General features: G+C 40.7%; 2 protein-coding genes across 3 annotated transcripts; both read left to right on the top strand.

Moving 5' to 3' along the window:
- Window positions 1-3,380: 3,380 nt before the first annotated feature.
- On the top strand, window positions 3,381-9,966 carry trim65.L (tripartite motif containing 65 L homeolog). The gene is made up of 6 exons (XM_018235339.2): window positions 3,381-4,091; window positions 5,297-5,392; window positions 5,673-5,906; window positions 6,094-6,262; window positions 6,387-6,479; window positions 8,728-9,966. Exons 1-6 carry the CDS (start codon window positions 3,636-3,638, stop codon window positions 9,288-9,290), a joined length of 1,611 nt encoding a protein of 536 aa, XP_018090828.1. The 5' UTR covers window positions 3,381-3,635; the 3' UTR covers window positions 9,291-9,966.
- A 2,102-nt stretch (window positions 9,967-12,068) lies between these two features.
- On the top strand, window positions 12,069-18,902 carry wbp2.L (WW domain binding protein 2 L homeolog). 2 transcript variants are annotated; one of them, XM_018234180.2, is made up of 8 exons: window positions 12,069-12,220; window positions 12,899-13,007; window positions 14,440-14,575; window positions 14,712-14,804; window positions 15,206-15,334; window positions 16,867-16,992; window positions 17,816-17,892; window positions 17,974-18,122. In XM_018234180.2, exons 1-8 carry the CDS (start codon window positions 12,162-12,164, stop codon window positions 18,025-18,027), a joined length of 783 nt encoding a protein of 260 aa, XP_018089669.1. In that variant the 5' UTR covers window positions 12,069-12,161; the 3' UTR covers window positions 18,028-18,122.
- Window positions 18,903-22,724: the final 3,822 nt, after the last annotated feature.

Raw genomic sequence — 22,724 nt, 5'->3', positions numbered from 1 at the left:
CTCCAGGTATCCTGGGTGGAGAGCCCTGCACACCAGTAGCACAGCACCCCAATGAAAGAACAATGCCACTGCTCGCAAGGCCACACCCCCATCTTCCCAAAATGCCACCCTTGAAATTTACCCAAGCATTGCTCACTCCCTGCAAGCCCAGCCCAAATTTGACCCACCAGTACACCACCTTGGCCACTTTTGAGGCCCTGAATTGATTGCTAAGGGACCTTGCTGGAGTGTCCAGACTTGCAAACACCACCTATGCAAATAAAAGGGGGAAATCAGCCTGTTGCTTAAAACAGAGCAATATGGGGGACCCGAGCATTAAGCCAGCGGTCACCTGGGCTGGGCCCGTGGAGAGACAGCCCTACCCACCAGTAGTATGGCACCCCAATGAAAGAATATTGTGACTGCACACAGGGTGGCACCCTTGTCTTCGTAAATTACCGCCCCAAATTTGCCATAGACTCGCCCTCTTCCTGCAAGTCCCGCCCAAATATGTTCCACAAAAATGGCACCATGGCAGCTTTTACAGCATTTATTTCTGTTGAATCGTTGCCAATACCAACAGTCTTTGGTTGGAATGGATGGAAAAATGAACCTGTTGCTTTAAACAATGCAATATGAGGGACCCATGAGTTCTTTCCCAGAGTGCCCTTGCTAATCAGACCCACAGAGTATATCATGTCACTCCAAAATAATTTCCACATGTTCCTTGCAGGTCTTCTCAATGAGTTCTCGCACAAAGGCTCAAGGTTGTAATCTCTGTCAGACTTCTGACTGGGAGATGGGAAACACTAAGTTCAGGTTCCCAGTCTGAGTTGCAGGGGAATAGTTACACTAGATAAATAATGTGTAAGTAGGATCATATTCCACTAAATACACCGAGACATAGGTGTAATGAAATCATTTTCCTTCTGTGGATAAATGCCTTAGAAAGGGAGCTGCCATACACAAAAACAATGCTCAATGCCACATACAGGTTATGCTGTTCTGTTGTTGAAAAATATAATATTAAGATGTACCATGTTAGCCATTGAAAAAATGCAGAAAATTTTAAATTTATTGGCTAACTGAATGAGTAACAAATGCAAGCTTTCGAAGCACACAGGCCCCTTGGTCAGGCAAAATACAAATGAAAGCTGGAAAGGCACATTCGGTGATCTAACAGTATGTTTAATGTGCCTTTCCAGCTTTAATTTGTATTTTGTCTGACAAAGGGGCCTGTGTGCTCCGAAAAATAGTTAGAAACATAGAAAAGAATCTATACAGATGATAAGGCATAACCTGATACCCAATAACACACATAATGCACAGCAACCTCAACACATTCTATACTGGCAGAACTAGGATTCCAGACCAGGATTTCCTACCTGTTGGTACCTGTTAAAGTCTCAGTCCACAGTGAATCCAGTAAGATGTTATTCCCTCTTTTAGCCCAACTCATGCAGATTCATCTTGGCTTGACCCAGACTGTTTGTTGAAATATCTTTCTTACTCTTTTGTATCCCAGTACTCTGATAACTAGTCTCCCAGAGTAAAACCTTACCCTGCTGTGCTGTGTCCCCCAAGCCCAGAGGTACCTGAGTAGTCCTGTCTGCTATTCTAGCTTCCCAACTATTCCCCTGTTTGACACTGAGCCATCATTTCTGTACCCAACACCTTCATGCTCCCCTCTCTTAGCCCTTCTTTCCAGCTACTCCATCCGTCCTTAGCCATTTCTCATTCATTCACTTCTGCTGTGCCTACCTTGTCCCACATCCCTGCTGCTGGATACTTACCTGCTGTTAGCCACTGAGAGCAAGATTGTGCCTCTTTAAAATGAAATCTATAACTCAGTATACCCACACTTACTTAGTAAGCCAGATGAATGTTTAAGGAAGAGCAGCAATTAGTCCTGAGAGCAACCAGCAGAACTTGGAACTGTTACTCACCGGTACTCCTGTCCTGATCTTGCACCAGTAAATCTGCAAAGGGAAAAAGATTATTATCCACAACTATTAGTTTTTCTAGTACTTATCTACTACTGGCTCCTCAGCATGACCTGCAAGTGGACATATTATTAATTTCTTTGCTCCTACAGCTAAATACATTGGCTTAAGGATACTTTTGATATTCCAGTCACCTTTGTTATACATCCATTACACAGCACCCAAACACATTTACTGCACATGTACCTCTCGCATACGTTACAAATCACACATTAAATAGCACACATTGGCATTACCCATTAAACACCCCACATAAATATTACTTAGCACCTCCCCCTACAAACAGAAGGCCACATTAAGAGCCAAAAGGTTGTGGAGCTGTAAGTTTTAATGGGCCAGTTTTGTGTGCTGGCAGTAATATTGTTTGCAATCTGCATAATAAATGTTTTTGTCCCCTAGAATTGTGTTGTATAGTGCATCCACCATTCAGCATCAAGCAACCCAGTGTACACCCCCAGCATCAAATGCCACAGTGTATTGCACCCAGCATCCACTGGCTCCATGTATCCACCTCATCATAAGGTGGCACATAGTATCTACCTGGCATTACTTGCCACTACGTATCCCCCTCACTCCAGCATCCAGTGTATTTACCTTAGTGCATTCCCCACTTCAGAATCAAGTGGCACACTATAGCCCCACCTTAACCAATCTTAACCCCACTGTTAACAACAGTCCTGTCCTGCTTTATGGCTGAGATTCTAGCTATCTTTATAACAGAGCATTCTGTCACAGTGGTACAGATCCTATCTGATACCCATTGTAAACAGCAGTCCTGTCCTGCTTTATGGCTGAGATTCTAGCTACCTTTATAACATAGAATTCTGTCACAGTGAAACAGATCCTATCTGATACCCATTGTAAACAGCAGTCCTGTCCTGCTTTATGGCTGAGATTCTAGCTACCTTTATAACATAGAATTCTGTCACAGTGAAACAGATCCTATCTGATACCCATTGTAAGCAACAGTCCTGTCCTGCTTTATGGCTGAGATTTTAGCTATCTTTATAACAGAGCATTCTGTGACAGTGGTGCAGATCCCATCTTGCTACCTATTGTTGCCATCACTGCAGGATTTTGAGCCGTAAACAACACTAATAAGCAAAATGATTGCAATACGAAAACTGAGCAAGGCAATGGAAACAATACCCAAAGCACATTTATAATATGTCGTTTTATGAAAACTTGATATATTATATATAGATACTTTCTATATTTAGTAACAGAAACATTTATAAGAACTGAATACAACTATGGAAATACTGTATTATAATAGAATTGCAGTGACAGTATACCTTTAAATGCTACTGTATTAAATGTATTTACTCTGTCAGTCCCTCCTACTCTGTATTCCAGCTTCTCGTGCTTTAGCAGATCCCGTCTCTCCTCCCCTAACCCCTCCCTCTTTTCTATCAGCTGCTTTACTGAGAAGGCAGTTTACTTTCGTTTCCCAGTGCTGATCTCTTTCCTTGATTACTACACAACTTGCAGCTCTTCACCTGAATAGACTGTAAGCTATCTGGGCCAGGAATTTTCTTTGTGTTTATTTTATTTATATTGTACTTTGTTGAACACTTGTAACTTGGTGGTGGGGCTTTATACTTCAGTATAAATATCCAGTCTGTCCAGTTCCAATTATTTTGCAGGCCAGAAATGTCAGCCCCTGGTTTCACTGCGACTGACATCCGAAACACATTAAATTGCAGCATTTGCCTGGAATTGTTCACAATGCCCATGACTACTTCCTGCGGGCACAATTTTTGCAACAAATGTATCAATGATCACTGGGATCAGGAGGATCGTAAGCAGATTGCCAAGACCTGTCCACAGTGTCGGAAGATATTTCATGTGCGCCCTGAAATGACCAAAAATGTGGATATCAGCAAATTGGTAGAGATGGTAAATGGTTCAGAGAAGCAGAAAATATCCCAAGAGCCTGAATCTCAAAAAAAGAGAAATATGTGTTCAGCTATGAAGTGTCAGCGGCACAACCGGAACTTCGAGTTGTTCTGTTGCACAGAGAAGCGCTGTGTCTGTTCCAAATGCTTCATGGTGGAATGTCGCAATCATGCACTGGAGTCCATTGAGGACAAGAGACAAAAGGAAGAGGTAAGAGCACTCCAAGTGCTGCATTCTTCTAGAGAACACCTCAGTGGTCAAAATGTCCCATGTGCATTATAGTCTTGATCAAACCAGGACAATAGTAGAATTTCTAATGGCTTTGGGTGCAGGGTTTAATCAAGGTGCATGACAGTGCATAGTGAGCATTGCTGCTTTGCAGCACATATTAAGAGGAGACCTTCCTAAAATAAGTTTGTATTCCTTGTAACTATATGGGCTTTTTCCAAGTCGAGGACTTGTATAACGGCCACGTTGGCCCAGGCCTAGAGTGGAAGAAATTTGGGACAAGGGAGGCAGACAAGGCAACCTTGACCTGAAAAAGTTTGAAAACTACTAACCTTAACCTGACATGTAGTACAGTGCACATTAATCCCATCTGGGTACCCTACGGTTCAAGTCAAAACAAGCTGGCTAGAGTACACCGCTAGCTATATCTAGTATTCACATCTTGTTACCTGGATGTTGCCTGCATTCCATCAGCTGATTAGTCAACAGCTGTAGTTTGGTTTTGGTTGAAGCTCCACTTGAATGTCCAACCTTTGGTCAAGGTTCTCCTCAAAGGTCCAACCTTTTGTTTGGGGTCCCCTTAGCTCACAAAATGAGTACAGATGAGTGTATGATGTAGCAAAATATTGTTGTATCAGATCAGTCATACAGTGTGTGAACCAATGGTCTACAGCAAGGGTACCCAACCTTTTCTACCCGTGAGCCATATTTAAATGTAAAATAAGTTGGAGAGCAACTTAATCAAGGAGTTTCTAGGGGTGTGAAATATGGGATGTTATTGCCAATTGGTAGCCACTACGTGGACTTGCAGCCTACAGGAGCCTCTGTCTGGCAGTACACATGGTTTTTGTACAACTAAAACTTTCCTTTAAGCCAGAAATTCAAAAATAAGCATCAGTTTTGAGGACACTGGGAGCAACATCCAAGGGGCTGAAGAGCAACATGTTGCTCACGAGCCACTGGTAGGGGATCACTGGTCTACAGGATGGCATTTGTCATTGTCAGTGTCATTTAATGAACAAGTGATAGTCAGAAAACACTATAATGGAGCAGTATGTTCCTCTTCAATAAACAGCGATGCACCGGCAAATCGAAAGGCAACTTCTTTATTATAACCGAGAAAGCAATTGGTGTTGTGATTAAAATGCATGATATATCATTACATCATTACCTACCCTTACCTTTAGGAGCAGCTTCAGAAGTCTTTACTTGACAATGCCAATCAGAAGAAAGAAATATTGATAGCAATTGAGAAACGCCAGCAGCTCACTGGGAATATAAAAGTAAGTAATACTGATAAGCACTTGAACAGCCTACACCTGTGAGGGTTGCACTCTAGCTAGCGAAAGGCAACATATACTGTATTACTTTTCAAAGTTCTTATACTAAACTGTCAAATGGAAATAAAATGGCAGTTCCAACCCACATGTATAAATACAGATATACAGAGAAGTAAAATTCCAGGCATACAAAAAGGTATGGCCTTACACAGTACTATATAAGGGGAAACAATTCTGCCCATAAGCTTAAATTAATAAAAATCATGTCTTACCATTTCTACAGACAGCATGTGACCAGATGGAGTCCTGTATCTTGGCTAAGTTTGAGCAGATGAGCAATATTCTTGAGGAATGCTGTACCATGTCAATAGAGACATTAAGGAGTGAGAAGGAAGTAGCTTTGGACAAAGCAAAGCAGAGCCTGGAGCAGCTGCAAAAGCATTTGGAACGAGTGGAGCAACATGAAAATGAAGCAAAACTGTTATGCCAAAACTCGGACGATGTTGCATTTCTCCAGGTAGGAGGCAAATGTCAGCAGAGCACCTGAACAATGGACCAATTAAATGCAGCACACAGTGTAACTAATATTAATTTTGTACCAATTGTGTGTACAGCAGAGCTAATAGGCAAATCACATGACAGACCAATGGTTTACTACAGTGTGAGGATGTTGCCTAAAATCTCACATTAATTGTTCTTTATAGGGCCTTACTCTGCTTATACCTCCTGAAGCCACTCCAGTGTTGCCCAGTATCCCATTATGTGGCTCCTCACAGGTGGATGCAGTAACCCGGATCCTGCCTCAGGTCATTAATCTTCTCAACGTGGAATTCCCTAATGCCCTGCTCAATGAGCCACAAGCTGAAGTCAAAGGTAAGTCTGATGCTTTTACAGTGTAAAGGTGGCCATACACTGAGAGATCCGCTCCTTTGGCGATGTTAGGTATGTACAAACATCCTTCTAGGGAATGTCACAAGACCTATACCCTCTTTTACAGAGACCTCATGCACTGTATCTCCGTCTATACCAAGAACAAGGCCAAGCATTACTCCTTCTACCATGAGTCTCCTGAGAACAGAACTTTATAAAGGTAAGAATGGTAACACTGGTGAGAGACTGTGTATATAACTGCTACATTCTTTCAGTGTTTTCTTGGTATTTCACTTTTCTCAATTACTTTTTTTGGGGCAGTTCAGCCTAGACCTATTTACTTTAGTACAGAGGGAACCCCAGTGAATCTAGGCTGCTTCCAACACTTAAGTTTGTCATACACATCAACAGGATAAAGTTCGATTTGTTCAGTTTTTAGAAGATGTTACCCAACTAATATTCAGTATCGGTCGCATTGTGGATTGGGAAGGTTTGAAAATGTCACTTGCTTACGAAACCATTATTCAGTGCATTGTGCATGAAGTTTAAAGGAGACATATAGGATAAGTGAAAAAACCCTAATATTGTAGAGCCCTGATTTACACAAGCAAAGCCAGGGTTCAGTTCCCCATCAGGGCAGCCTAGCTGGTGATTAGTTCCTATACTACAGTGAAGTGCTGCTGGCTCCCCTGCACAGCCTAGGAAAGGATATAGCAGGAAGTGGAACTGATGGTCGGTACTAGTAGATTTTTTGCAGAAATTTTTTAATAAATCAACACGAAACACTACATTTTTTTTATCACTTTCCTTCTATACTTAAACGAGTATAATGCATTGGCACATTCAAGTTTTTCACACAATATATCGCCTTTAACTTTCTGTTGTCTTAAACAACAGAGCAGAGGTGAACATATTATTATTTTTTTTTTATTGATTTTTAATAAGATAGCATGAAGAAAGAGAGAAGAGGAGATAGGGAGTGGGCATTCCCATTTTGCAAATAAATAGTACCTTATAGTCAGGGCCGCCATTTTAATTAATGGGGCCACGTACAACAAACTTTTTGGGGCCCATGCTCACCACTGCTCCACCCTCACCACAGTAATCAGCGATAAAAACGGTAAACCCCCTCAAACAAGTTATAAAAAGCCATTAATAGGCCCCCCCTATAAGTTAAAAAAAAAACCATGGCGCCAGGGCCCCCCATAAAAGTTTTTTTTTAAAAAAAAAAACATTGGTGCCAGGGACCCATAGAGTATTATAATAATACTTTGGTGGCTGGGGTTTTAAAAAAAACAAAACACTGAACTTGTGGCTTTAGGACTTCTAGTTTGACTCTTTTCGGGACTTTGGGTATTTCCGTGGCTTCAGGACTTCAAGTTCGGCTCTTTTCGTAACTTCAGGTCTTTCCGCGGCTTCAGGATTTCAAGTTCGGCTCTTATTGTGACTTTGGCTCTTTTCATGACTTTGGTTCTTTTTGTGACTGGCAGTTCAGCTTTTCAGGACTTTCGAAGAGGCGGCACAGCTTTTGCGCTGCCAAGAGGGGCCCCCCTCTAGGCCCGGGCCACTTGTACCCCCTGTGCCCCCCTGATGGCAGCCCTGCTTCTAGTACATAACTTGATAGGCAAATTTCATATTAACTAAGTTACAGGGCTGCAGTGCTAGTTTGTGAATCGGCAAGCCACCTGTCCCATATCTTCTTGAACTTGTCTGGACAGCCTCATATTAGATAAGTCAGTTTTTGGCTCGGAAGGATATCATTGATAATTTTCATTCAGAATGCTAGGTTCCAAGGCTTTCCATTTGAGAAAAATGGATTTCTTTGCATAGTGTAGGAGCTGCTGTAGAGAAAATCTTTTGCTAGAGGGTAGAGTAAGTCCCTCTAAATATCCCAGTAGGCTAAATGCAGGTGTCCGAATAATTGGGAGTCCTAAAGAGGTGTTAATAAAAGTAAGAATTGCAATCCAGTATTGCTGAATTTTAGGGCACTCCCAAAATACATGCATATAAGTACCACTATCTGAATTACATTAAAACACAAGTATCGGTCCGCTTTAATATTTACAACATTCTATGATACAGATAAAGGTTTAGCTAGGAAATATAAGCCTTTTCTTGTCCCAATTTTTTCTCAATGCCCTTTCTTATCCTTTCTGCTTTCTTGGTTGCTCAAGTCAGGGAGATCTTCTCATGTCTGAGGGAACTGTGTGTCTGTTTTGGATAGTCCTTTATTGTGACTGATGTTGTTTGTAGGAGGTGTATTGTGTCAAGCTATAAGACCATGTCCAAGGTTAAAGTAGACTCTAGGGCCTCTAAAGACTGATCTGTTTTAATATGGTATTCATATCTTCCAGATCTTCTTTATTTGTACCTGACCAAGGCTTCATTCAATGCAAAGGAACAAAGCTTCTCAAGCTCACTCTTGTTAGAGGTTGTTTGTAACCATACAACTCTCCTCTTCTTTTTAGATTACCGAAACTTGACCTTTGATCCCCAGAGTGCAAACAAGTACATACACTTGTCACGTCAGAACTGCAAGGCCTCTCATAAGATGAGTTCTCAGGGGGCTGCGGTTCTACTATCCTCCACTGCTTTCCAAACCTGGCAGGTCATGTGTGCAGAGGGATTCTCCCAGGGCCACCACTACTGGGAACTGGAGCTCTCCAAGTTTTTTGTAGAAGTAGGAGTAGCGTACAGTTGCCTGGAGCGCTCTAAAAATGAACAAAACAGGATTGGGCGCAACCCCTTCTCTTGGTGTCTGCAGACACACAGCAGATGCCACTCGGCTTGGCATAATAACAAGGAACAGCAACTGCAAGCTTCCAAGTACTTCAAGATTGGTGTCAGTCTGGACTGCAATGCTGGGAATATTACTTTCTACGGAGTCAAAGATGGTGGCCTGGAACTCCTTCATTCTTTCAGCTGTGTCTTCTCCCAAACACTGTACCCCACATTTTGGATTGGCGAGGGCTCAAGTGTCTGTCTGTTCCAGTGCAGCAATGATGCAGTGAATACATCACTTGGGGAATGAAATATATCTTGGTGTAATTAAGACTTGCATCTGAAGAAGCCAGAAAAAAAAACCCATGAGTCCTAAAAGTCCCACACACCACATCTGGGAAACACTATTTTGAACAATGCTCCAGTCCACAGTAACCAGCTAACAGTTATATTTTACTGATCAAAACTTCTTCAAAACTGGTTGGTTGCTAATGCAGTTAAAATACAAGAAAATTACACTGAAAGTTAACAACAAATTGTTTTTTGCTGGAGTGAGAATGTGAAGAGGAAACAATTAATTGGTTTGTTTAATGATTGGTGCAAATTCATTAAGCCATTTTTTAAATAAGTTACCCTAGGGATACTACTGAATGGAAAACAATCACTTTAATCCACTTCTGTATAATTCCTCTTAAGGGGATGTGAACCCACAAATTAAAATGTTGCAGAATAAAATAACGTCATTCTAGGCACATTTTATGTATGCATTCATTGGTTCTGCCTCTGGGAACAATGCAACAGAAGCCAATACTCCTTCAGTCAAGACTCCATCTGTCTAGCATGCTTCATCTCATGTCTGTTAATCAGCTCGCATCTACTATGTTTCAAGAATCCACCAGAGAACCACCAGAGAAATGTTATATTTGGGTTTGCATCCCCTTTAAATATCTGATAAAAAAATAAATAAATTGCATATATTCTTCTGACATCTTCCCACCCAGGTACCTGTGTAATACTTCCTTTCTAAAATAAATTAAAGGGCTACTGTTCCCATAACTATTAAAAAGTGGGTTGCTCGGGTCTGGAAACAAAAATTATTTACTTTATAGACGCTTTTGGTGATTTCATAGGCAAGCATATTTCCTGGTTCTCTTGAAATTGTAAATACACGCTCATGATCACGGTGAGTGTCACATAAGCCACAGAGCAGCATCAATTATTCTTTTTTATATAAAGCTCATATACATATATGCTACTGTAGGTTGGGAAGTTTTTAAAGGGGACATAGAATCCAATTATAAATTAATGTAAAGCTGTTCAATACTGTAATGAGCGCTTTTGCAATTTACATTCTTAATTTTATACTTCATGATATTAACATTTATACACATGAAATGTAACCTGAATGCCACCTGCTTTTTGGCGATGACCAGGCAGAAGGGCAAAAAGCTCACTCCAGGAAAGCATCTCTGGAGGCTTCTCTGATTATCCCATGATCTGTAAAGACATCCACAATTAGGATTGCCACCTGGCTGGTATTTTACAGGCCTGGCCGGTAAAAATGATGGTTGATCCCAATGTTATTTAAAGATAAATATATAGGAAGGCCAGTATTTTTTTCAGGAAAAAGTGGCAACCCTATCCACAATGCATGGCTGTCTCCAGCTCCCACAGATTCTGCTGTAAACCAAACAGCCGCAACAAGTTGTCTGTAAAGTCTGGGTATGCATTTTCCTATATAAATAAAGGGCAGACAAAGGCAAATTTTTGCTCTAAAATCTTCTGCGTGTATTAAAACTGCATATTTGCCAGGGCCGTATAACATACCTCCCAATGTTCCCGTCTTTTGGGGGCATTTTCCAGGACCAGAAAAGGGGCATCACGGGAAAGCAGGATGATTCTGTGTGGATCTGGAGCGCCTCAGTTTAACTAGCAGGCCCGGACTGGCAATTGGGGGTTAGATGCCATCTAAAGTCACTATTAAGTGGGCTAGTGTGAGGGCTACTCACCCTGGTGGTTTAGTGGGCCGGCGGGGACGCCTACCACGCCGGTCTTCTCTTTCTGAAGCACCAGTTAACTAAGGGCGCGTGTGTCGCGCCTCTGCTGTTTTTATAGGCGCAGGCACGCTGGAATATTGACTCCAGCGTGCAATGGCGCGAAAATTCAAAAGTCTGTAAAGGGCCATTGTACTTTTCTTCATTGCCCGTTATAGGATTGTGTTCCTGGTTCTTCTGAGCTGTTAAGCTATCTGTTATCTGATTATCTGTTATCTGACTTCTGGATCCTGACCCTTACCTGATACCCGACTCCACTTCTGCTTAATTCCTCTGATTGATCTCCTGGTTTTGACCCTTGCCTGCCTGACTACGTCTATACTCTGCTTGCCTCGACCCAGCCTGATCTGACTACTCTCTTATTAAGACCTGGTGGCATCCGATTAGCCGAGGGCTCCTCTCAAGGTGAAAGGCGTCTGCTAAAGGCTGAAGAAAGAGCTGAGACCAGGGTGCTTAGCATCGGTTCTGGATTAGAGTTCTGACTGACAGCTAGTGAAGGCTGTTTGGGCCTCTGTGTACTTAAAAATGCCAAGGCTTTTTTTGAATCCCAGTCCAGACCTGGTAATTGGGTATGGCTGGGAAAACAATGTCTTATTGTCCCTCGTTTGCTAAATCAAATGTTGGGAGTTAATTTGAACTATCTATGTAGACCCATTAACTGGGAACCCTGCAGTTACTGGGTCTACAGTCAAGCACCAAAACTTACTGCAAAAAAAAATCAAGTTACCCAAAATCTTGAAAACTTCTGAACACTGGGAAAAAAAACACAGGCAAAAGGAAGGAGCAGCAGGCTTGACACTTTGCCTTTATTAAAGATACTACTGATTAGCTGCCAAACCAATCCACTCAGAATAACAGCTTTCATTTTTTGAGATACCAGCACATCACCTCCCTAGAGGTTGTTTCGCCCCGCCCCAACCCCGTCACGTATTTAGTTTACTTCATCTGATTGACGTATCGCTCAGCCAATGCGCGCCTGGCCCCTACTGTTTCGTGTTCATCCATCCGGCCTTCCTATTGGCTGTTCAGTTCAGTTCACGGACTGCGGCGGACAATTTTACGGATTCTTCGAACGCGCTCATTGGCTGTTGCTAGGCTGCGTAGGTGTGCCTTTTTCTCTCTGCAATATGTCGCTTAACAGGAACCACCTGGATGGCGGAGGTGCAATGATTAACAACAGCGAGAGGTAGGCCAGTGGCAGAATAGAAAGGGTCTTGTAAAGCCGGTAGGCATCCATCACTCCTCTACGTTAGCAAGTCCCCATGCTAAACATGGTTTCCGGGTATCTGTCATTATACATAGGACCCACTGAGGGCGGAGCATCGTGTGACGAGCAGGGATTTACACCAATTAAGAAGCTGATATAGACATAAACCCCACCTTCTTTTATAGCCTTATTGCAATTATTTTTTTGTGGAATTGCTATTCATTTGTATAATATTAGCTATAGCTCCCTATTCACAGACTATTGTAACCACCTAAATGTACCTAATTTTATCAGACACTACTTATATCTATAGGAATGCTGGGGGCAGGAGTTATAGAAGGCCCACTAGATCACTGACTGACTGATATGCAGCTTTCATATAGTTTTATGAAAAGAGGATTATTTTCAATTCCAAAGTTTATGGGGGTCCTAAAATTATTTTGCTGAGGGGCTCAATAAGTTACATTATGAACCCATTGGGTCCCTCATACCTTGAGGGCCTCCAGCAGTTGCAGAGTCTGTTTCCTCTACATTTATGCCTTTGGGCTCTGCTCTGATTTCTTAAACAAATGGGGAGAAGATCAGTTTGGCCCATATATGACGGAAGTAGTACTATTCCATATATGTTTTACTAATCTTTGTCTTATAATCTTCCAGTGTCCTTACATCCTATGAACATGTAGAGCTCATATTAAGTGACATGGAAAGCACCTCAGAGGCTTTCAGAGGCACCAAGAAAGGCAGAGTCATTCTGACACCATATAGAGTAAGTCTGTCTCCCTTTATCATTGGCCTTTTTGGTGCATTCTGCTTTGCTTCTGGCTAATCATATATTGGCACCAGGCCCGGGCTAGCAATCTGTTTATCTTGCCAAATGCCAAAGGATTTTTTTGCAAAATGCCATATAGTCACTATTTATTTGGTCTGTAGATGGTGTTTGGCTGTCTTTGTACTTCTGTAAATGACTAGGAAGGGAGTCATTTACCAATTTTTCCAAAAATTGTGTGACAGAGGGATCAAGGGACATCCAGTGTATTAAAATTAGCGATGCACCGAATCCAGGATTCCGTTCGGGATTCGGCCAGGATTCAGCCTTTTTCAGCAGGATTCGGGTTCGGCCGAATCCTTCTGCCGGGCCGAACCGAATCCAAATCATAATTTGCATATGCAAATTAGGGGTTGGGAGGGAAATTACGTGACTTTTCGCCTCAAAACAAGGAAGTCATCTTTTTTCCCCTTTCCACCACTAATTTGCATATGCAAATTAGGGTTCAGATTCGGTTCGGTATTCAGCCGAATCTTTCACAAATGATTCAGGGGTTCAGCCAAATCCAAAATAGTGGATTCGGTGCATCCCTAATTAAAATGGCTTTTGGCATAGTACAGTAACTGTAAGTAGCACATCCTAGAGAATGTGGCCAACGTTGTAGGGCACTTGTTACTCCTAGGAGACAGCATTCATACATTTAACCTTTCCTCAATAAGAAAAATAGGAAAAAGAGAAAGAAGTGAATAAAGAAATATAACATGAACCCCCAACATTTTATCCCCTTATTGATATCCTAACTATGCTTTATGATTATATATTTTTCTTCAACATAATGCTTGCTGCCACCATAGCAGAAACGTTTTGTTATATGTTACTGTGGCAATATTTATATATTAAAAGTCAAGGAGGAGTTCCATGAACATATATAAAGACTGAAGATCATCTTAATACAAGAGCTGGGGCCCCAACCATTTGCACCCATGAGCCACATTCAGATGAATAAAGGGTTAGGGAGCAACGCAAGCATAAAAAATATTCCTGGGTGGCGCAAAATAAGTGCTCTGATTGCCCATTTGGTAGCCCCTATGTAGGCTCTGTTTGGCAGTACACCTGTTGTTGTTTTTTTTCGGTCCTACCAATATATAATACTTAGTACATTCACTTGATTTTACATCTTTCCGGATTTTACACTATTTTTTTATGCCCCTGAAGAAAGTAAAATGGGGGTTCTACTGTATCCTCTTATTTTAATCCAAGGGAGTTCCAGCAACATAGCCATGTACTTTTATACAGAGATTACATTTTAGAAAAAGGTTTACTTATTCTTTAAGCTTCGTAAGGATATAATTTACAGTATATTCATGGCTCTTGTGTATTATTCATGGTTTGTGAGTATAAAGGTGAATAATAACTAACTTTGCATTTGCAGGTGATATTTGTGTCCAGAGGGAGGGATCCTATGCAGTCGTTCATGATGCCTTTCTATCTGATGAAGGACTGTGAAATTAAGCAGCCTGTATTTGGAGTTAATTTTATTAAGGGTACTGTGAGAGCAGAGCCTGGAGGTGAGCAGTGTTACTGTCTCTCAGATTATTATTATTAATAATAATAATAAACGTGTATTTTTAACGTGCCAACATTTTCCTCAGTACTTTTAGAATAAATACAGTACAAACCTGTAATTAATTTCTTTGCCTGTAGGTGGCTGGGAAGGATCTGCTACATTTAAACTAAGCTTTCCTTCAGGTGGCGCTATAGAATTTGGCCAGCAGATGCTTTATGTGGCCTCTCAAGGTGAGCTGCTTTTGGTTCTAATCAGTACTGGTTTAGTTAAGCAGTTGTGTTCAGACTTTTTTTGGGTAAAGTATCGATTTGTGGTCCAAGATCTGGTCAGGGTTCCCTTACTTGATAGCAAGGGTAATGATATAAAATAGTATCTCAGTATCAGCCCTTTACCAAGCATCCCGAGAATATCTAAGCCAACAATTATGTTTTCAACCACAATCTCTTGATGTTTAGTTTGGAGAGCAAATAAGAGTTTGGCCCAAGACCCATAGTTTAGCAAGAATTTTAAAAGGGAAATCCAGTAGTCTTCTAGCATAGTTTTAATTCAGAAATTCAGCCTCAGGCTGTGCATCTCATCATTTACTTGTTTATACATCATTATTAAATAGTGTTTCTTCTCTCCTTTTTAGCCTCACAAGGAACCCCAAGTGTTGCCTACCCATATATGCCCAATGGAGGCTATGTCGTCCCACCACCTGCAGCCAATGGCATCTACCCACCTCCACCTGCTGGCTATCCTTATCCACCACCACCCAGCGGTAAGTAATTTTACTCTTATAAACGCACTATTATAAATTAGTACTTGCTGATAGACAATGATAATACAGCATAATATATTTAACCACTAGCAGAATATAGAGAATGCCTCAGCTATGGCAACATGGAACAACATGGAAGATGCTTATTATTGCAATGTTAGTTGCATTGAGTTGCAGGCCCAGTTCTCACCAGTGTTGCAAGGGACTTTTATTTTCTATAGACTGTGATAGAACAGCACCACAATTTATTATCTGTGCAGGTCTGCAGGCAAAACAACTGATGTTTTTGATGGACCAGCATCTCCAAAAAATGGAAGACCTTCTCAGTGTAAATAGCAATGTGGGGTCTTTCATTTTCAGAATGTAATGCAAGGTATATTTCCCTTTTACGCATCAACACTGAACAAATGGCACGCACTCCACGGGACTTGGTAAAATCCAAATAGCTTTTAATTATACAAACATATTTTATCCTAACGCGTTTCCACACATAATCATAGGCAATGATTACGTTTGGAAACACACGAAGCGCGTTAGGACAAAATATGTTTGTGTAAATAAAAGTTACCGTATTTGGATTTTACCGCTGCCTGAAGTCCCGAGTGTGCCATTCGTTCGGTGTTGATGCGTTGATGTCTCCCCTTGCTGAGGGTTGGGGGCACAGCACCCAGGCCACTGAAAAGGAGCGGTGAGTGACCCTAACATTTTCACGTTTGGATAAATATAATTAAGCTGATGGTTAGGGGCACGCGCACCCGAACCAAACTATCCATTTGGTGAGCCATTGGGGAATTGCCTTTTAATAATTCAAGTGAAAGTTGGCGTATTTAATTATCCCGCATCTGCATTTGAGTTTTTGATTCTTACAAATCTGCAGGGTGGGTTGGAGCACTCCGACTTTTGTGTGTGGTGTATAATATTTCCCTTTAATACAATTAAATGAACACATTAGGACTTCTTTAAAAAATTGTTGTCCCAAAAACACTGGCGACTTTTCATTTTTCAGGGTCATGGGCTGCAAAAGATCGTAAATTTTTTCTGGGGTACCCGGCCTCCCCGCTGCATTTCCTAACATATGGCACATAAACTATAACTATAAATAATAACACTGGGATCATGTGTAGGGCAATATAACAACTCTATTTTATTTCATTATGGTTTCCCGGGCTTGTGTAGTGTAATGTATTGACTGCAACATATATGTTCATTCAACTTTAACTTCCCGTATTTGCGTATGCAAATTACCCAACGCGAGCGCAACTTCGCTTCGCTTGGTGCAGTAACGCTAGCGCTACTTCGCCAGCATTTATTGCCCTGGACGCAACTTCAGATTTTAGTGAATTAGCGTTGTCCTGGCGAATCTACGCCTGGCGAAGTGTTGTGATGTGAGCAAAGCGGACGCTAGCGCAAATTCGGCGTTTAGTGAATTTGCCCCATTTTGTTTAAACAGTGTGGTTCCCATAGCCAAATGAAAAGTGCAGATTGTTCCTAATCAACTTTAGCCTTTAGCTAATAATCACCTCCTTTTTCAGAGTTTTACACAGGAGCTGTTGCACAGGATGGATCCCTAACCTACATGCACCCTCCACCTCCCCCTTATCCTGGGCCTATGGAGCCTCCCTCCGCCTGTGCACCTGATCTGCCTTCAACTCCAGCAGGTGAAGGAGAAATAATATGGGGCAGAAACACCACTCGCTCAGGGGCAGTCACAAATATACATAGTAAAAATATTCTGCACGCATACATTCATAGTGTACTATGTAAGGGAAACAATATGGAAGCTCTTACCCATATGTATAAATACAAATATACAAAGATGGAATGTTTGGGCACACAATAAGCTATACCCAAATACTGCTCTGTCTAAGGGAAACAATATAGAAGCTACTACCCGTATGTATTAGGGTTGCACCCAATCCACTATTTGATTCGGCCTAATCCCCAAATTATTTGAGAAAGATTTGGCCAAATACTGAACCGAATCCTAATTTGCATTTGCAAATCAGGACCCGGAAAGGAAAATATGAAAAAAAAAGTTTTAACTTCCTTATTTTGTGATAAAAAGTCATCTGATTTCCCTTCCCGTCCCTAATTTACATATACAAATTAGGATTCGGTTCGGCCAGGTACAAGGATTCTGCTTAATCCGAATCCTGCTGAAAAAGGCCAAATCCCAAACCGAATCCTGGATTTGGTGCATCCCTAATATGTATAAATACACATGTAGAGAAAAGGAACGTTCTAGGCACATAGTAAGCTATACCCTCATACTGCTCTGTTATAAGCGAAACAATATGGAAGCTACTACCCATATGTATAAATACATATATACAGAGAAGGCATGTTCTGGGTACACAATAAGCTATACTGTACTGATTAAAAGAAACAATATAGCCGTTCCTACACATATATGTAATTGTAAATATACAGAGATGGAATGTTCTGGGCATACAAAAAGATGACTTGTGTTATTTTCTCTAGCAGAAGCCAAAGCTGCAGAAGCTGCTGCTAGTGGTTACTATAGCCAACAGAACCCTCCACACTCCTATATGCCACCGGTAAGCTCTGCATCTTTACCCTGCCTGTGCTTACTCATGCTACCCTAATCCATCTCTATAACATTATCTTTTTCTCTTCAGGATCTCCCTCCACCACCCCCTTACTTTCCACCAGAAGACAAGAAAAAACAATAAATCATATATCTCCAGGCATCCTGCTTTCTTCCTTTTATTTCTTGGCCACAGGGGATCTCCATCTGTAATAAAGAGTGAAGTCTCTGTTGTTTCTACCACTGCAGTTCTGTTTTTTCCTTTACACACAGTTAGTTAAAAATCAAGCTACTTTCTATCTAGAAGCTTGTTCTGACAACAACTGCTTATTTAACTGCTCTGTTAATGCTAACGTTTGCTGTTTGATAAATACATTTATGTTCCTTTAACAGTTCTTTGCAAAAAGCTTGTTTAAAGGGTCAGTCCAGTTTAGCATGTTTTTACAAACTACTAGAAACCCCTCAAAGGGTAAGTGAATCCAAACCCTTTTAGTTATTTACACAGGTTAAGGTTAAGGAATACAGTTGTCTGAAATTCAAGTGCCTGGCTGCTCTCTTTCCCATGGTCAACTAGAGGAGAAGGCATGGACCAAACTAAAAGAGCTGCTTTTGACTTTTGCATTCCAGCCATGAATGAAAAGCAAAAGCTTTATCTACCAAAGTCAACAGCCTGCTTTACACTGCACATAGAGAGTAATGCAGTGGGAACCCACTTGACCTACAAACCCCTGCCCCAACGTGACCATTGGAAAGAGAGCAGCCCACTTCTATGGTCAATCTCTAATGCTTACCAGTTATATCAAGCTCGATCTGGATAAATACCTCAGTAGCCCCCACAAGTTGCTTCTTTCTGGAAACTATGCTTTCAGGATGACACCATAATTTAACTGCTGTTTAAAGTATATAAATATATATGGTATACATACAAAATATTATGTAAAAATTATTTATTTTAAAGGAATTAAGGTTGTTTTGAGAATGTGTTTTGCATAAAGAATAAACAAAAGTTATTGTAACTGATCCATTGCTCTAACGTTCTTACCTGTTATGGGAATAGAGAGCTTATTGACAGGACTTCGGGCCCATAAACATAACATTTCAGCCATTTTCATTAGCAGCTTTCATTTCTAAGTGAGCAGCTGCCACAAGTTTTATCTAAAAATATGATGCCAGTCTTGAAATGCTGATGTTAATCTCTGCATGACATATATTCGTTAATTTTGTTTCTAATTGCATGCAGAGAGATTTTATACCCATCACTAGAGGGCTTTATACAAGCATACTCTTACTAAAAGTTCTGAATTGATATATAAATGTAGTGATGGTTGATATTTCTTATTTTCTTAAATTCTTGGTTTATTTTACCATAAACTGCCATTTATGTTCCCAAAAGGCTGGCACCTAGTAGTTCTCTCCCCATTAAAAGCGGCCTGTCACCCTTAAAAATAATTCCAAATTATTTTTTATCATGTTAGTTGAGAAAATAAAACTTACTTACAGGATATTTATTATTTAAATTTTGTTTCCTTCAGTTTTGGAATTACACAATCACAGAACGCAGGTAGGAGCCATTTTGTGAACACTTATTAAGACAAGTTGTGTATTACCCCAAAATCTTGTGTATGCGCCCACATGGGGGACCTAATGCCCATACACATTGCCCTACACAATTATGGAGTATGAGGAGGAAGGGGAAATGTGAGAAAGTCCGAATGGAAAGTGAAAGTAATTGACTGCGGGGCAGGTAATATTTGATTGACAGCTCAGATATTTAAACACCTTTATAACAGGTATAGCTGCTTTAATGAAAAAAAATATCTGGGTTCCATGTTTAATTTGCAAACAACTTTTGTTATACAGATTTTTATGTGTAGGGGACAGGTCCACTTTAAGGGGCACTAATTGAATAAGGCCACTTCCATGCCAGAGGGTTGTTTTTTATATAAAGGTTATTACCTGTCAAATCTGAACATTCCACCATTTAGAAGATGTTGTTATGATACAGTCTATATATGAGGTGAACTCATCAACCAATAATGGCTACTTGCACAGGTATTAATGCATAAACAAGGCCGGATTAACATAGCGGGTGCCCCTAGGCCGTTCGTGGCCCCCCCCTCCCCTTTATTCAGGCAAATTTTGGTCATTGGGACCAGAGCAATGGGTATTGGCGCATGGGAAATTAAAAAAAATTATCATATCTCCTGTGCATCCCCAGTGTTTCTGAAATAATGGGGGTGTGGTTGAGCAAAATGCCGCCCCCCTAAAATCCTGCTGCCCTAGGCCCGGGCCTTGGTGGCCTTTCCACAAATCCAGGCCTGTGCATAAATATGCATACATGTACATCATCAGTGCAGAATAATTTCTAATGTATGTCATTAGAGCTTTATATTCCAGTGATCTAAATTATATATATTATAATATAGTTGGTGTGAAATGTTTTGGCACTGAGGCACTGTATTATGGGGCCTAAAGGTAAACATTATAGTGCTTTCTGACACTATTTTCTTGCACCAGAATCTTACTCTGCACCTGTCATACAAAAGTGTTGGGTTGTGTTGTAGGTAGGGATGCACCGAATCCACTATTTTGGATTCGGCCAAACCCTGATCCTTCACGAAAGATTCGAATCCAAATCCTAATTGACATTTGCAAATTAGGTGTGGGAAGGGGAAAACATTTTTTACTTCCTTGTTTTGTGAAAAAAGTCACGCGATTTTCCACCTCCCCTAATTTTCATATGCAAATTTGGATTCGGCTCGGCCGGGCAGAAGGTTTCCAAACAGGAAGTGATGTCATACCTACTTCCACAGTCTGTTTTCCTCATGCTCTCCTCATAGCAGGGCTCTTCAAAGTCTGTGCAAGTTTGTCAGAGTAGACAAGACAGAGAGTGATTTGTGTGTTTGGGGAGGCTAATTAAAGATATTTTTTTATACAGATTCATTTTTAGTATCCCAGGGGCAAAGCAGTGACACTTTCATGTATAATGCCTCCTTGCAGAATAAACACAGTGGCAATTTCATTCATCCCAGCATATATGGAAGGTTAAATATAGTTCCTACCCCTTATATCATACCCCTAGAACAGATAAATATAATATATAGTAGAAATATATCATCAGTTCCATGTATAATAAACCAGAGCATATGATATATACAGTGCTGTGTTTATGTATAATGCCTTTATCATGTACAGTATCTGTGTTGAAGGAAATTTATATGTGTTGATTTGGCCTTCATTAAGAGTGTGGATCTGACTAAAGTCTGATCTGTGCTGGAAAAAAAAGCCGGCCTGACCCAGCTGGGTGGCCAGAACAAGTGGCTTGTTGTCATTTACTTCCTTATTTTGCAGTTGCTGAAGACATCTTATGAAATGAGTATTGTAGATTGTGATAATAATGGGAGTTTTACAGGGTTTTTTTTGCTGTTGAGGGAAAGCAGTTTAATGCTGTATGTATGAGACACTTTAAGTGTTATTTCTCAGTAACTCCATTAAAATACATGTATGGGACCTGTTATCCAGAATGCTTGGGACCTGGGATATTCCAGATAATGGATCTTTCTGTAATTTGGATCTTCATACCTTATGGGGCCGATTCACTAAGCTCGAGTGAAGGATTCGAATGAAAAATACTTCGAATTTCGAAGTATTTTTTGGGTACTTCGACCATCGAATGGGCTACTTCGACCTTCGACTACGACCTTCGACTTCGATTCGAACGTTTCGAACGAAAAATCGTTCGACTATTCGACCATTCGATAGTCGAAGTACTTTCCCTTTAAAAAAAACTTCGACCCTCTACTTCGGCAGATAAAACCTACCGAAATCAATGTTAGCCTATGGGGAAGGTCCCCATAGGCTTGCTAAACTTTTTTTGATCGAAGGATTTTCCTTCGATCGTTGGATTAAAATCCTTTGAATCGTTCGATTCGAAGGATTTAATCGTTCGATCGAACGAAAAATCCTTCGATCGATCGAACGAACGTTTAGCGCTAAATCCTTCGACTTCGATATTCGAAGTCGAAGGATTTCAATTCGAGGGTCGAATTTCGAAGTATTTTTAACTTCGAAATTCGACCCTTAGTGAATCTGCCCCTATGTGTATTGGAAAATAATTTAAACATTAAATAAACCCAATAGGCTGGTTTTGCTTCCAATAAGGATTAATTATATCTTAGTTGGGATCAAGTACAAGATACTGTTTTATTATTACAGAGAAAAAGGAAATACTTTTTAAAAATGTGGATTATTTGAGTATAATGGATCCCATACCTGTACTGTATGGTTTTACTCATGGGATTGCAGCCACTGAGGGACACAGGTTCACTGGAATCTATAGATGGTTGCTCATTTTACCTTGGCAGACTGGCGGGAGTTTAACTCTCACCTGGTCACCCACAGCAACAAGTCGGTCTCCCACTGTTATTTGCACGCAAAACTTACCCGGTCCAATGAAATGCATAGAAACCTCGCCAAAAGTCCTCCAATATGATAAACTGGGCAGGGTTTGATTAGATTGCGGTTAAGATTCATGTTTTTTTCATTGCCTTACAATACTTGTTCACACGACACACCACAAAAGGAGGCCCAGGTGACAGGTGGACTAATAATTGAGTGGGACGTGTAATTGGGTGGCAGGCTATCCTAATTTAGCAGTATTACTGATGGTTTAAAATACCAATGATATCAAATACAAAGATTTCCAGACATGAAAGACTGCTAGAAATAATAGTTTCAGTGTAAAGGTGTTAAAGGGGTGCTTCACCTTTAAAGTAACTTTTAGTATTTTATAGAACGGGCAATTCTAAGCAACTTTTCAGTTGGTCTTCATTGTTTATTTTT

Source organism: Xenopus laevis, chromosome 9_10L (assembly GCF_017654675.1).
Source record: "Xenopus laevis strain J_2021 chromosome 9_10L, Xenopus_laevis_v10.1, whole genome shotgun sequence".
Taxonomy (NCBI): Eukaryota; Metazoa; Chordata; class Amphibia; order Anura; family Pipidae; genus Xenopus; species Xenopus laevis.
The sequence above is the reverse complement of the archived record's forward strand: the minus strand, read 5'-3'. Positions and strand labels throughout refer to the sequence as shown.

Coding starts and splice junctions, on each gene's coding strand:
- wbp2.L (XM_018234180.2), top strand. CDS start 12,162: ATGTCGCTTAACAGGAACCACCTGGATGGCGGAGGTGCAATGATTAAC. Junction 12,221..12,898: donor ATGATTAACAACAGCGAGAG/GTAGGCCAGTGG, acceptor ATAATCTTCCAG/TGTCCTTACATCCTATGAAC. Junction 13,008..14,439: donor TCATTCTGACACCATATAGA/GTAAGTCTGTCT, acceptor TTGCATTTGCAG/GTGATATTTGTGTCCAGAGG.
- trim65.L (XM_018235339.2), top strand. CDS start 3,636: ATGTCAGCCCCTGGTTTCACTGCGACTGACATCCGAAACACATTAAAT. Junction 4,092..5,296: donor ACAAGAGACAAAAGGAAGAG/GTAAGAGCACTC, acceptor CCTTACCTTTAG/GAGCAGCTTCAGAAGTCTTT. Junction 5,393..5,672: donor AGCTCACTGGGAATATAAAA/GTAAGTAATACT, acceptor CCATTTCTACAG/ACAGCATGTGACCAGATGGA.